The sequence below is a fragment of the Achroia grisella genome, unplaced genomic scaffold, assembly GCF_030625045.1.
Source record: "Achroia grisella isolate CSIRO2021 unplaced genomic scaffold, CSIRO_AGI_Agris_v1 utg1186, whole genome shotgun sequence".
Classification (NCBI taxonomy): domain Eukaryota; kingdom Metazoa; phylum Arthropoda; class Insecta; order Lepidoptera; family Pyralidae; genus Achroia; species Achroia grisella.
In genome coordinates, this window is record NW_026712592.1 from 4,231,787 (window position 1) to 4,248,063 (window position 16,277).

The following is a 16,277-nucleotide window of genomic DNA, read 5'->3' on the forward strand; positions in this document are numbered from 1 at the left end:
AACAACTGAGATAAAGACACTTACTTTTTTGTACATAACAATACAGTACCTAATGACAAACAATTTTAGTCGTAAATAAAAATCCTCATATCGTACGAGTAATCGAACCCGCGACCATCTTAGTATGGTGGTGCGTAAGCCTGTAAACCACTAAACCAACGAGATTGTATAATAAGATAATGTAGAACATAAGTCTGTAATAAGGATATAAAATTGTAATTGTGCAAAAATGTCAAATCTTTATTACTACGACACTCGTACAATGCGTTGAGAATAATAATTCTAGAATAATTCAAATTAGAAACAGGGTATTAGTTAACAAATTCATTAGTCAACACGCACCGCGAGACGGCTGACTTTACATAAACATATTTACGTAATATTTATGTGAAAGTGTATACACAATTATCTAAGGCGTATCTTGACAGGCAAAAGACATCTTTAGAGCCATAGGTATAAGTTCCACTAAGTTATTATTTAGTAATTAAAGGTAAAATAACCAAGACTGGTTCCTTATATCCGACGAATTGTAAAGGACTATGAGTTCAAACAAGAACGAATGAATAAATGAATGAATGATTTACATATAAATTATAAAAATAGGCTGCATGACTGGGGCTGTTACCCCACCTTTGACATCGACGATTATTTCCTTTCCTTTATACATCCGAGTATATAAGTAATAACAAAACCAAAAAATATCCACAAACAAAATAAATTATAAATAGATGTAATGCTTATGAATTTTTCTAGCTTAAGAACCTATAATCATCTCACGTTTTTGGTTTGATATGATGAGGTTTGCCTTAAATTAAGATTGAAATTTGTCTGAAACTTAGTCATTTATTTCGATCCAACATCAAAGGAGGTTTGCCTTAAATATTGGCGAAAAAGACACATATAAAATGGAAAATAGGACCATTTTCCATTTCATACGTGTTTGTGTGTGCCTTTGATAAGGTTTAAGTATTTTTTCGGTTCACTACTACAACGAGATACTAAATTGTGATAGCATAGAAAAGAAATTCTCAAGTCGTGACAATTGAAAACGAAATATCCAACCTTGGATTTTAGCCCTTTTACGTGTTCGTAATAAAACCTTAATAAAAAATATAATAAGTAATCCGCAATGCTTTGTATTTTCATAATCGAGATAAATTTATCGAATAGAAACTATGTCGAGGTCATATCATTTAATATGGGGTTTTGTGTTGTTATCGTTTGTAGATTTTATTTTATTATGTTAGTATTAATATTTTATTTAATAGATTTAGTAGAATTGTGTGTATTGATTTAGTAGAATAGAATTGTTTGAACTACTGAGTAATTTATATTTGCACGAAAACATTCTTTATAATTATGATCAGCGCCATGTATATGTCAAATGTAGGTACAATGATACTCGTGCTAGTTTCACGCGTCGTTATAATATATATTATTTAGTGTGGACTATAGTTGTATATCTCTATTTCCAGCAATAACGGCCTGCATACGACCTCGGTTAATCCGATATTATAAGCGTTGCAGTACAGGATTTCAAGATCTAGTTATACAAAACAGTTATTTTTATTTCCTAATATATAATACTTGATATAGCAACTCGGAGCAGGAGGAGTACCGTAGCTACTTGTCCATAGTGTTCCGTCACAGAAATCTTTCAGTGTACAAATGATGGATTATGTTAACATTTTAGTGAGAATACAGGTTTATGAGGTGCTAGTGCAAACAAAAAGCAGCAATTATTATTAATTGCAGACGAAGACCATAATAACCTAAGCAGTTAACACAAAAAAACCTACCAAACGCTTTATACACCGGTTTGAATTTTGAATTCTTTAACGTCAGAAACGCCGTTGCCATGCAACCGTGTGTTCAGAATTTAAATGAGCCAATCACCGGTGTTTGACGTCATCGTTCATTTAGTTTAGTTATTAGCGGACATTACTATGTGACACAGAGACATTGAAGTTAAAGGGAAAATTTATATAGGTACATTATGTATTATAAAACAAACTTCTACGCCGCGTCTGTTTGGATGTTCGCGCAATACTCAAAACCTATTAAACGGATTTTTTAACTCGATTCCCATCTATCAGCAGTAACTTTTGAGCAAGATTCACATGTATAATTAGTTAAAGATATTAAATTTACACATACCTTATTATTATTTTTTTAATTTATTGACAATTTATACAAATCAATTCGTTAATTGAAGCATATTTTATTTAAATCTACTCCATATTTGTCACAGTATTCCAATATTTTTTAGGAACTTATACATTATCTAGCTAATAATATATTTTACTTTAATAAGACAGAGAGAGCATTAATATTAGCTACGAGTTTATCAGCCAAAATTTACAGTTTTGTACCTAACGTTGCCAATCGGTGCATTTGTGTAAACCTTACTAATAGTACTGTACGACATTTTAGTCAGTTCACATGTTACTGTTATTTTACTTACCATACAGTTCAGACTCATTGAAAAACCCATACATGAACAACTAATGCCATTCATTTTAGTCATTTGAGTATTTTTTTAGTAGTAAAAAGCCTTTGTTTATTGTTTTAATAATAGTTTTAAATACAATTGCTACATTAGAATATCCTTTGGTATGTTATTGTATTTATTTACTGGTACAGTCATCTGCGATAATTGTACAATTTGCCATATGCCACATCACGATACTCCAAAGGTCCTTCATACGCATCATATGCATCTTACTACATGATAAAATATGAAATCTGATCCATCTTTAAATAGCAGGTCAATTCTTTGATACCAATTCTCTATTCAAGAAAAAGAAAAGGCATCGTAACAAGATTATGGTAATGGCAACACATTTCGCATTCAAAGGTTTAACCTATGATATATTATTTTTATATCTACAGTTGCATCTAACCACTTTCCATCAAGTGATTCATTGCAAACAAGTTGTTTACCATTTTCAGTATGGTACAATTAAAATGATCGGATCAAACTTATGACCTAATAGAAATCGACGATATACCGCCTTAGTAGTAGTAAAAACATATGAAAACGCTCAACAGTTGATTTGCCATTTTAATCAGAAAAGGAACATAGATATTAGTTTCTAAAGAGAGAGATTATATTAAACAATTGAATTTTTTTATATAACTTTACGATGTTGAGATTAGATGGTGCTAATATGGGAATAGAAAGAATCATCAAAATCAGTACAGAATTAGCATTAGAAATGGAAGACACTGGACTAAATTATAACATCCAATATGAAAATAAATATTTTGCTGCTTGTGTAAAATCTTATCGACATCGATTTATAGATGTTATTTGACCGAGTAACGAAATCTACCAAAACTATAAACAAGATATTTAGTTCTACAAAAAATACATACATGTAACCAAAAAGAAAATATAAAGTATTTACATTTGTCTTAAAATCCCTGTTAAATAAATAATTAACTCTAGACTACCGTATTCCATTGATTAACTTAAATTATTAAATTTAAAAACACCGAAATCCGGTGAAATACCAAAAAGAATTTCCTACTTTCAACTGTCGGTTAAATGTTCAAAAATTTATTTAGACACTAAAACTATCATCGTTACGTCTACGTTTTTATAAATTAATTTTTTTTTTGTATCACTCCATTAATGTAGTCGCCGTTGTAGGAAAATCATTATATTTGGCAATCAATGATATAATATCCACTCTCACTTCTCGGTTATGGTCAAGCAGCAAGTGTGATGGCAAAAACTGATGACGTCTCAAGGTCATCGAAGAAACCGCAGAAACAGAATTAGTCACAATACGCTTTCACTCAGAAAACATTTTGAAATTGCCAGTCACGAGGTTATCGAAATAAACATAAACAACATTGGTTTTAGACAGCAACGCATTTGTTATTTTATCAAATTGCCATTATGTCATTGAACAAATAAGGTGGTAGAATTTTCAAGCATTTCCTGATATATTATTAAAATATTTGTTTCTGAAAACAATAGATACAATTTATTACATTAAATAGTATTTTGGATATAACCACCAGTACAAAATATAAGAATAGACATATTAAAATTTAGTATACTCCTCAGTACTGATGTGCAAAAATAAAATAAAAGAAAAAGACAATAATACAAATACAATATGCTTAAGTACGTCTTAGTTAAAACCGATTTGACGGAGAAGTTACGGTTTAGCTTACAGACTTTAACTTTAGTTCACAGACCGACTAATATACATACAAAAAAATTACTCGTTATAACTATTGATTTAAGAAGGATCCCTTTTTAAATCAAAATTATTAACCTTAATTTCGATACTGTATGCGTCCATTTTAAGATTATTATACCTATAATAGTGGATAACTATTTCTTTACAATCCATCCAATATCATTAACAGGTGAAAGGCTGTAACGAATACAGTATAATAATCTGTGTAACGCTTATTTAAATCCAATAGGCATCAAAGAAGAAGGTTTAATAAAATATAAGTCGTAAAAATAAATAACAATATTACCAACCCTATTGTTTTAAAATTATTTTATCAGATCATTTTAAAAGTTTTTTTTGTGTAGATATACACATGTAAGAAACTTTAATGAGACTAAGTTAAATATGCCTGAGACGCTGAGATTTTAAACGTTAAGACAAAGATAATGTTTTATGGTATAGCGAAAATATAATGAATAAAACAAAACTATAAGTATTAAAAGTAACATTAAAGTTATGAAGAACAATATAAAGGAGTACCCTAATAATTTTTTAAGAGTATGAGATGTAGCTCGGCCACATGACTATGGGATCGGCGGAGTCTCCAGTCTTGGTGGTGGTTCAGCACATCGCGTACCTCCAATGGTTGCGAAATCGATTCCTTGCACGGTGCACATATTTGTATTCATTATACATATTATAGTTCATCTACCCAATGATCGTATTATAAAATATGAATAAATAATTTTAAGAATTTAACAAATTGACGACCTTTAGAAAGACATTTTGACTTCATTAAAAAAAACAATAACTATACTTTAGAAAGTGCATCGGAAATGGGAGATATTGCGATATTGTTAGTAAAGTCAGGTAATTTAATAGGCAATTATTATTGTAGGCCATTTCCTCTACACGAGGATTCCAGGCTTCCGAATTTTGTAATGCTCCACTAGACGTGCAATTTGATGTTGAAATTTAAATAACTAATGGCTGTACAAGTTTGCATTGTTGTTCATAATCATTGTTAGTATTAATCTCGCCACTATCGTTCATACAGCTAAAAGCATATTCTTCCCGATGCTAAGAATACTGCTTTACTAATGACAGTCGCGGGTACGATCTCAGCATTGTACAAATTCAGAAGTATATTATCTATGTATATAATATACATAGAATATATATACTTATGAATGTAAACTTATGTACTTTTAAACTTTCGTTGTATTTGTTAAGACCTGATTAAGAATATAAATATTATTTATGTATTTTTTTTAAGGTAAGATAAGGTAATTTTTTTAGGAAGTTTATTTAAACTAATTTACTACTTTTATCCAGGATTAGATAGCCAGAGACATTGGCAAATACATATTGACACAAATAAATTAATATTTTTAATAAACGCATAACTTTACATGCCCACCTTTAAATGAGTATTTTTTCATATAAAGCAAAACTTTTTATTTAAGTCTTAGAGCGATGCTACCGTCAGTCATTTACTTATTAATTTATTTAGTTATCGGTGTTTCAAAAATATTAGACACAATGTTTTTGTGGTTTAAATTGAAGTGTGTTCTAAGTACGACTACCTATTATAGAACTATTTATAATTATTCTTATTACAGAAAATATATATGTTATACAAAATATACATTATTTACATTATCTTTCTTTCTTAATATACATTATCTTTCTATTCATAAAATTCTCAAAATGCGTTGAGATGACTACTTAATTAAATTGACTAGATTTATACTTATTAAATAGTAATTGAGTACAAGTACCGACTTCCGTAGAGATATTAATTACAGTTGGCGGCTTTTCTTTTTCTTTAGTAGCTCAGCGTTATGGCTCGCCACCCCGTCATATTGATTGCCATTCAACCGACGCGCAGTGCAATATCGATAAATGCATTAATGCAGTCCGCTTCTGAAGTGGCACGGCCATTTGACTTTTTGACAGACATACAGAAAACATTAAAGGTTCCGTAAATAAAAAAAAATACATTCACCTTGATAAATTGAAAGTGAAAGTGTGAAATGCACATGTTCGTATATGAAGGTAACAAACCCTTATGTCATTAGTAAATTATAAGTGTGAATTCACTAATTACTTATAAAATACTTTTTATAGCGTAGCATACAGATAACCTGATGATTGACTTTACCATATCATCGATATGAAGGTCACCCGGTCATTAGTAAATTATAATGATTCACTAATTACCTTATATATGTATTTTTATAGCAACAAGACAAGATGAATTGCGAGCATAAATATATTTCAACGGTCATAAGAAGGATCTTTTCCAAGAACACAAGTAGGTGATTGGCCATATTATTTTGATTTTATGAGTCTGTTTGTTCCGTGTACATCTGAAAAGGTCCTCATAATTATCAATTTCTATAATGTCGCATACTCCTGGGCGTGTCGGCCTATTAAAAAGAATAAGCTCTTTTCCTGAAGATTTTAATATTATTTTGGGTCGGAAATACTATTGCTGGTTGTGCGTGGTAAATTAATATTCATTTCATCCAAATAATTATATTTTCCTACGGATTCCTAAAGAAGTAAGTGGACCAATGGCGCGTGCTGTTTAAATATGGAATACGTTCATTGAAGCAGGACGGTGCGCGCGCGCATCGTATTCGCAACGCTTTGCGTTTTCGCACATTGTATTTACATATTAGGTTTAGCAATTTTTGACATAGTATAAGTGTCTATATATACTGTAATTTTCGTCCGGTGAAGCTGTAAAGACCATTTGCGGCCAACGACATTAGTATAGTTCGAAAAAGACTGCCCTCAAATCGGTCGCGATTGCGGAGCAGAGGTGGGCAGCGCTACAGATCGCATACTAAATCTCATATGTGAATTATCAGACTACACATAATGCGGTCAATTTTAGAGTCGTGTGTATATGCTTATAGGTTAATAAGGACCTCATTGATATTTAATTGCATACTTAATAGTCACAATTCAATGCACATGCATTTACTTAGGGAGTTATATTACATACAACATTTTTGTTGTAAAAATAAAATTACGCCAAATAAAGTGGCTATGTAACTCAAAAAGAAAAATATTAATTTCGTACTTGTCTTAAAGTACGTAGTTTGTAACCTAATACAATATCTAGATATTGACAAACCAGTATATTAGATATATAGAACATGGGATATATAACTAAATGTTCGAGAAGATCGAAAAAAAGATGTGTTAAACATCCAAAACTTATGCATTCTAATTATCAATAGATACTTCTTAAATAATTTCAAATTTTTAAGCAGGTATTGTAAATACCAAATCTTTAATATTGCAATAAGCCACTAATTAATACCGCGCAGGTGTAACCTTAATTTTAATAAAAAATAGTCAACAAAAGCATGTGATGTGAACCTGCCTGTTACCCAACCATCAATACAATTGTTTATCTCACATTAGTGTTCCCACAATGTTAAATGCCTAATAACCAGTCTAAAATAAGAATTTTATTTAGAATAGTCTGTATGAAAAAGAATCCTTTTTTAACCTCAGATATAAAAATATGTGTGCTTTACAATTGTGTCTTTGTGTAGATAACTGTCCGTTGCATCGTGCGTTCTAAACAAATACACCAAATTTATGGCATTCAAACCTACAATATAAAATATTTATTACCTGTATCGTAGATTTTTTTACATTTGAATTCATTAGACTTAAGTAATATTAAATAAACTTCACCATATAAAATATAAATCAGTAACCGATGACGATAACGATGATATAATATCTTCATATCACGCAGCGCCATCTTTTCCCAAAATACGGAAGACATACGGATGTTAGGCAACTAATAAGTTAAATTCACAATACCTAATGCATTTGTATATATATTCTTCGTAAGCTCTGTTCCGATTAGAAGAGAGGTATAGAAAAGGCAGACAGGGTGGTGTCATGACACATGAGTCATCAGGCATCAGTTTTCCGGCAATGTAATGTAAGAATTGTCCAGGGAAATATGAAGTTGTAAGGATAAAATGTGATCTAAGTTTTCCAGTTTTAAAAGAGTAAATGTGCCTACAATAATGAATTTTGATTAATTTCTGAATGCATTAATACCACGCAACTTATATTATTATATCCAATCTTCGCTAACTAGGTGTTAGTTCTTATTCAACCTTCGAAAATGTGAAAGTGAATGGATGTTGTTAGCGTTGTTAACATTTTACACATAATAAATATGGATAATTTAATGGGGCCAAATAGAGTTACCAAAAAATATTATTATATATTTCTTAATGTTTCCATTGGAATTAATGTGTTGGGATCTGTATTGCCTCTATATGTACAAAATGAAGCGCTATCGAATGCAAAAATGAACACTCAAAATCGACGTTACATTAGCAAATACATTGCTTGACTTGTGACATAAAAAAAAACAAACAAAATTTCTCCATTTTAAAGTTGGTAAAGTAGTAGATAGTACTAGTCAGCTTTCGAGTTTTTTTATAGAATCTAACAAAAAATTTGGAATCACAATAAGTACAAATCTATTTATTATATTTACATTATTCAAATTCTACATGTATTTTACTAATCTATCGCCAAATTAGCCATTTATTAATTATGTAAATTTTTAGGAAAATAATTAGATTAGTCATTAATTACAAAATATCTACTTAACAAATGTTTCTAGATACATAGGTATCAAAATGCATTATTCATACGTATGTATTAATTGCATCACATTTATCACACTAGTAACTGTTATCTTATGATATTGTTGTATAAGGATATTATGGGATTATTTCATAAAAATAAATATTGGTTTTTTTATTACATAAGCCCGTAATATTCTTGATAAAGTAGAATAACATTTTTTTATTGGAATGAAATAACAAAAACAATACAATTAACAATATCTATAGATAAAGCGCTATGTTAATCCAGACAATTTTTGTTTGTGTCATGTAGCAGAAATATCGGACACCAGATGCCTTGTTGTTTTTAATTATCAATACAAAATCGGCTATTACATATGCTTTAAATTGCAAGTTCGTATAGAAATAAAAAAAATTGTTACTCAAATGTCTGATGATTTGGCCGTTAGTAGTCTCCACAAGTAACTAGTGCATGCATTTACAACATCTTTGCCCGACAGTCGCATATAAATATATCAAGTACATACGTATAGTATTTTAGTATTGTCATAATATAACCTTCAATAATAAGACTTTGTAGTATATTAGTGTCGTCTTTTCAAACTTTCTCAATAGCGCGATCACCCTCTATCACCCAGGCTGTTCCACTATCAGCGCACTCGAACACCTCTACTGCAGCTCGCCCTACCGCATCAGGGTCCTGCCAAACAACGTCCGTTTTCAAGAACTTGTCGTAGTCTTGTTGCACTTGCTCTTGTTCAGCTGTAGCGGTGACTATCTTCGTTCTCGTGTATCCAGGACAGATGGCTATAACACGTACACTAGATTTAGCATAATGATATTCAAGTCCAAGGGTCTTCGTGAACCCCAAGACCGCAAATTTGGATGCCCTATATACTGCACAGAATGGGTCTATTCTGTAACTGTAAATCGAAGCCGTATTTAAAATTGTCCCACCATTTCCACCTTTATCCTTCCTCATGTGCTCCCAAAATTTGAGAGTCCATTCTATGAGAGCTGTTGCATTGACTTCCATGCATTTCTTCGGGTTATCCTCGCAAAAAACTCCAGCATTGTTAACTAAAATGTCGACTGGTTTGTATTTATCAAAAATAAGTTTCGAAACTACTTCTAAGTCTGTAGTGATGTCACATTGGATGAAAACAGCTTTGTTGTTACCGTACTCCGAATTTAGGATGTTTGCAATTTCGGCACCAGATTTCTCGTTGAGGTCAAGTAAGATTACCTTCTTTACACCTTTCTTGAGAAATGCTTTAGTTATTTCTAGCCCTATGCCTTGTATACCTCCTGTGATCACCGCTACCTTGTTGTTTAGATCACGCGCCATTTCGATTTATATGTACTTCTTGCGTGATCACAGCTAACTTAATGGTTCACATCTCACGCAGCGTTCAATTGTGGAATTATGTAATCGTTGTTTGTATTAAATTATCTTCGTAACGTCACATGTTAGACCACGTTATTTGTTTTTATACATTAAGGGCTCCGTAATATTTTTATACGAAAATCTTGTGAATGATAATTTTAAAACAACTTGTTTTATACAAACATCAAACGTAATGATGTTAGTATGAAACGTGTATTAACTAATAACAAGTTTAACAAGAAATGTCGATTGTCAAACTATACTCAGAATTGATGAAGATATAAGTATACACGAGAATAAACTTATATATGAATTACTTATTTGTTAACATTAACATCTACTTATATTGTTAACATTGTCTGTCTATAGCAACATAGTTTTCAGTTTTCTTGCTTCATTATAATATAGTATAATATATTATTATTGTGGCAATAATAATAGGGTTCATCAAGACTACTCGAAATAGAACCCTAAAAATAACATCAACATTACACTTAGAGATTGATGTCAAATTTATCAGTACAGATAACCTAAAAGCAGTAATCGCCCCAGAGTATAGTATACTAACATTTATTTAGTTATTTTTCTTAGTTTATCGAACGGGAAATATACAGAAGCCAAACTAAATGAAAGCGGTATAGATTTCTTAGTGAACGCAAAATTAGACTTAGAATTGCTAAGTAAATTCAACAATATGTGGAATCCAATAATATGTAAACTACATATGTAAACATTTTGCTTTGTACGTCGAATTGATTACAACAACCAATAGACAACGACGCTTTCATTTCATGGCTTTTATAAATATAGTGATAGTGCCGTTCCTGTATATAACGTGCCTAAGATCAAGTGGGCTGTATGCTTGTTTGCCATTCCAATTACATCAAAAAATGTATCCTACAAATTATAAACGTCACAAACTCTATAGGTACCTACTACAGTGGCCTAACTCAGGCGTAATACACTGTGCAGTGTATGTAAATAGTGTAGACGGCTGCATAATTCTGTATTGACGACCACGGTGGTCTAGCGGTTTAGCACGTCGGCGTCGCCTTATTTCTGATGGTCGTTGGTACGGTTTTTATACGAAACTTATTTCGAATCTGTATATCGCTAACAATTCACAATTGTTTAGGTTATTATTATCATTCTTTTATCAGTTTTATTAATATTCATCCATAGAAGAATTTACTTCGCTATTCCTTGATGACATAACAACCAAGATAAAGAAGAGATAAATAATCAGATGTTCTCTAAAAATGTTCGGATGAATATACTTAAGTATTCTAAAATAAACTTTTTAAACTTGCATTCTTTAATTTTTAAACAATTAGTAATTGTTTAATGAAATCAATTATATCCCAAGAAAATTGCAAAATTTTTAAAAATTAAAGAATATAATTGATCTTATTAGATATAAGTATCACTATTGAAGTATAATACTATAGCATTATTTTTAATACTTATATTTAATGAAGTAAATACTATTCAAATCGGCAACAACATTTAAACTAAAATAATATTCAATAATCTTTGGAAAACTGTTGTTTACAAAAAACAATGGAAATAATCACAACACAAGCAAATCTACTCTACTAAGACGATGATGGTGATGTTATATATTATTAATAAATACAATATATTAGAATTTATTACAGAAACTTTATCTATTAATTTATACGACGCACAGTCACACACGCTGTAGTAAAGATATTTTCATCGTCCGCGTCGCAACGGTAAGGTAAACTGTTTACCCAAATTACTAAGTATAGAAGACAATATTATCTACTATATATAGCAGTAATGATAAAAGTATTTATTTGGATAAGGATTAATTTATAATACCATAAATATGCATTGTAAACATAGTCCATTTCAATGTTGTGCCGTCACCAATTCAATTTATTGTCTTCTATTAAAAATAAAGTAGAGTTAATTTAATGCAGAACTATTTGACCCTTAGACTCTTGCATTTTGGTTAATTTACTTGACAGTTATATTTCAGCTACTTTGTCTACAATATCTTTGTCTTAAATCCTTTTGTATGTCTTCGCTGAACCTGAACCATCTTTTTGCATTTACGCAATGATTTCAAAATCAAAGAGTATATTGTAGAAGCCCCCACAAAGCATCAGATAAAACTGTATAGTAATATTTACATGTAAGAAAGTATTTAATATAATAATAATATATAATAATATCTCAGGACAATTCACACAGCATCATCTTGTCCTAGACAACTGATATGAATAAAAGACAGAATAATTTTTTTTTGTAAATACATAGAATATAAACATTTGTACTGTTCGACGAATCGAACCCGCGACCATTGGAAGTAAGATAGTGTGCTTAATCGCTAGACAGAGGCTGTCATATGTGCGTATGTAGTATATCTCGACTGATAATCGAGTAATATAAACAAAAAAAGGTTATTCAATAATATTATACATATATATATAATATAATTCGATTATAATTAGAACATACCATGTAATACTATATAAAGGTGCGAGGGAACCCTAAAGTTGTTAATAACTAATTCCGCATGCATTGTTGATAAAGAATAGATAATTAACTATATATTAGGGACTTAAATTCGTACAATCGACATTTCAAAGTTTGCGCTATGGAACGTGACTTGAGTAACAAGGTCGTCGTGGTCACAGGCGGTGCACAAGGGTTAGGGTTAGCGATAGCCAAGGCGTTCCTCGACAAAAATGTTAGAACAGCCATCCTCCTTGATGTCAACGAAATATCCGGTGCTAAGGCAATAGACACTCTTGCCCCCGAGTACGGTAAGAACAAAGCTGTTTTCATCAAATGCGATATCACTACAGACTTGGATGCAGTTTTCAAGAGAATTCTTGATGAATACAAAACAGTAGACGTATTGGTGAACAACGCTGGAGTTGTTTCTGAATTTAATACAAAGAAATGTATAGACATCAATCTTACGGCTACAATAGATTGGACTATAAAGTTTTGGGAGTATATGAGGCAAGAAGGAAATGGAGGTACTATTATAAACATAGCCTCAGTGTACGGGTACCTGATAGACCCTTATATACCTATATATAAAGCGTCTAAATTTGGCATCTTGGGCTTCACGAGATCTTTCGGACATGAATACAATTACAAGAGGTATGGTGTACGCGTTGTTGCCATCTGTCCAGGATTTACTAACACTGGAATGACAGAATACATTTTGACAAGTAAAGATGAGCAAGTACAGAAAGAATTTGATGCGTATATCAAAAGAGGAATTTGGCAAGAATCGGATTCAGTAGGCAGAGCTGCAGTAGAAGTGTATATGAGTGCTGAATCTGGTACTGTATGGAATATTGAAGGTGATAAAGCTATTAACAAAGTCTGCTGAAAATATTTTAAATAACTTTACAAAAACACTTTATCACATAAACGAGTTAGAATAGATAATAATATTATGATGAGCTCTTAATAACCATCACAATAAATATCTCGTTTATACAATACCAAAAATGAAAAACAACCGTGAAAAAGATTAAAACAGTGTTCTAATGAAATAAAAATTTATTTTGTTAAAATTAAATAGACGTATAATAATTAATTTCATATAATAAGTGACTTTACCAACAATCTAGTGTTAATCACAAGAGCCGAAGATAGCATTTATATAATAATAAACACTAATAATCCAATTAAAATGTGTTTGTTTACATTTTCATAAATAAAAAGTTTGTAATTAAATATCTGTTATAAATTTAAGTATTATTTATAGTATATCGATTAGGTAGGACATAGGTCTTATATACATTAATTTTCTTTATCATTAGAATGGTAAACAAGCTGACGGACCATTTGTCATATAAGTAACACGCCGCTCGTGACTTTGATCTTGAGTGTAAATTTTACACAAGTTCACAGGAACAAAACTCCATGGGTAGTTTCGAAGAAAGCCGTATTTGGCATTGCATGTAATAGTGTATTAGAACTGACGAAGGATCTTAGTATTAGCACAGATAATATAATGTTATGTTGAAAACCTATTTTAATATTAATATATTTAGAGTTGATATTTTGTATTCTGTAATGAAAAATAATAAAACAAACTTTTATATGTCAACTGTTTCTGTTGTTACCATTAAAATATTTATCCAATTAGAAATTGTTTTACAATACATTTCTTCTAATACATCCTAGTCAGTCCAATTTATATAATGAAAGAAATATGTGATAATAGTCAATTCACTTTAGAAACTTAATATTTAGTCTTAAGTCGGTGGAATAGTGGAAAAAAAGATTACAAAAGATTTTTATTTGTATTAGCCGCATGTATGGCATTCAAATACGAAAATACAATCCATCAACATTTTCAAATAAGTCACCAAAGTGACTTGAATTGTTAATTATATATTTCTTCTTTATATGAATAAATAATCTATCGGTTTGGCACACCGCTTTTCTTCCGATGGTGGCAGGTTCGATTGCTCGCACTGTGCAAACATTTAGCTTCATGAATATGATTGTTTGTATCGGTCTGGATGTTTTCTATGTATATTATGTCTTTAAGCATTTGTATCAGTTGTCTAGTGTCCATGTCCATAACACTCTCTCATCATCTCTCATGCTCTGCTTAGCTTCGGACTAGATGGCGCTGTGTCACTTATCCAGTTTTACTATTCTACCCGAGACTTCGTGTACCTGTACTTACATATAGATATAACCAAAATATAGAAATCTACTTCATCTGCATCACACTTAATTGACATTTAACATTATATATCATCCAATATACATGCATCTCTTTCTAAATTATAGCTTATATGTTATTCTGATGTATAAACTATACTACTGTAAAGTTTCATCAACGACCGTTTAGTAGTTGCGTGAAAGAGTAACAAACATCCATCAATACTATATCAATACAAACCTTCGCGTTTAAAATGTTAGTAAGATTTAAGTTGCTGGTGTCAACCAGCAACTTAAATCTTACTAACATTTTAGCTTTAGCTATCAGTAAAACTCATAAAACAAAAGAGTGATGAAATGTATCATAATTCCTTATTCCTTCCTTTCCTGGCCGATTTTTTTCGTATTTTAAGAATATGACTTTAAAATAAAATCCTAGTACTCAGCTTTTAAAAACAACCGCGTAATGATAGATATATATTCAAGATACATATCGCTTCGATTCAATTAGGTATGTACGAGTATATTCGCAGAACAGTCCAGATGAGAGACTAAATGCGAGTAATAGAGTCCGTATTACATGTATTTAAGAGACTATACATAGAGAGAGACCGACAGTACAAACAGACTGACAAATAGAAATAAAATTGTATTACAATAATATATTTTTTAATATATTATATATCACATTAACACATTGAACAAGTGTGAGACTTGAACCTGTTAACGGATTTTGATAGAGAGATAAAGTGCCTCTGTAGTTTTATTATAATATATTGATATACTATCTCTAGATCACAGATAAGAGAATATCACATACACTAAATACTATCAGGCAAAGTTTCTGTCCTCGAATGTCTATTTTACCACTTAAGTACTTCGTCTAAATCACGCAATGGATAGATATGGTTTTCATAGTCATCATTGTCATTAAAAACTATCATTTAGAAACGTTTTTATAGAAGAGTTACTTTTTACATAAAAAATAATATACATACATTGAAAAAAGAAGAATACATATAAGGCGGCCTTATCGCTATCGCAATCTCTTCCAGACAACCTTAGGATAGAGAGCATTAATAAAAATAAAGTAGGCGGCACATGACTGGATATAGATAACAAAATTAAAATAACAAGCTGACCCTTATTTAGTTTTTACTCTGCTATTCCGGACTCGAGTGGAATGAGTAGTCATGCTCACTAAAATGTCCAGGCATGTGGCGGCGTGGTGGGCCTGGTCATTGAGCTCTCTAAAAAATGGTCGAGCAGTGATGGCTGGCTCATCCGTCATACTCGTGAATGGGTGCTGCTTGTAGGAACTGCTCTGCTCTTATCACTACGATTGATTTAATCTTATTGTGTATTTATATTTAACCTATATAAATT

The 16,277-nt window shown here is 31.0% G+C and overlaps 3 protein-coding genes across 3 annotated transcripts in view; 1 reads left to right on the forward strand and 2 right to left on the reverse strand.

Annotated features, from left to right (window-relative positions):
• The window catches only part of LOC131854200 (scavenger receptor class B member 1), a 90,525-nt gene that overhangs the window by 51,837 nt on the left and 22,411 nt on the right, over nucleotides 1-16,277 (reverse strand). The gene's annotated exons all lie outside the window — the stretch shown is intronic.
• On the reverse strand, nucleotides 9,435-10,184 carry LOC131854231 (15-hydroxyprostaglandin dehydrogenase [NAD(+)]-like). The gene has a single exon (XM_059205367.1). The coding sequence runs from the start codon at nucleotides 10,182-10,184 to the stop codon at nucleotides 9,435-9,437; it is 750 nt and encodes a 249-aa protein (XP_059061350.1).
• LOC131854504 (15-hydroxyprostaglandin dehydrogenase [NAD(+)]-like) lies at nucleotides 12,850-13,599 on the forward strand. Its single transcript, XM_059205635.1, has one exon. It carries the CDS (start codon nucleotides 12,850-12,852, stop codon nucleotides 13,597-13,599), a length of 750 nt encoding a protein of 249 aa, XP_059061618.1.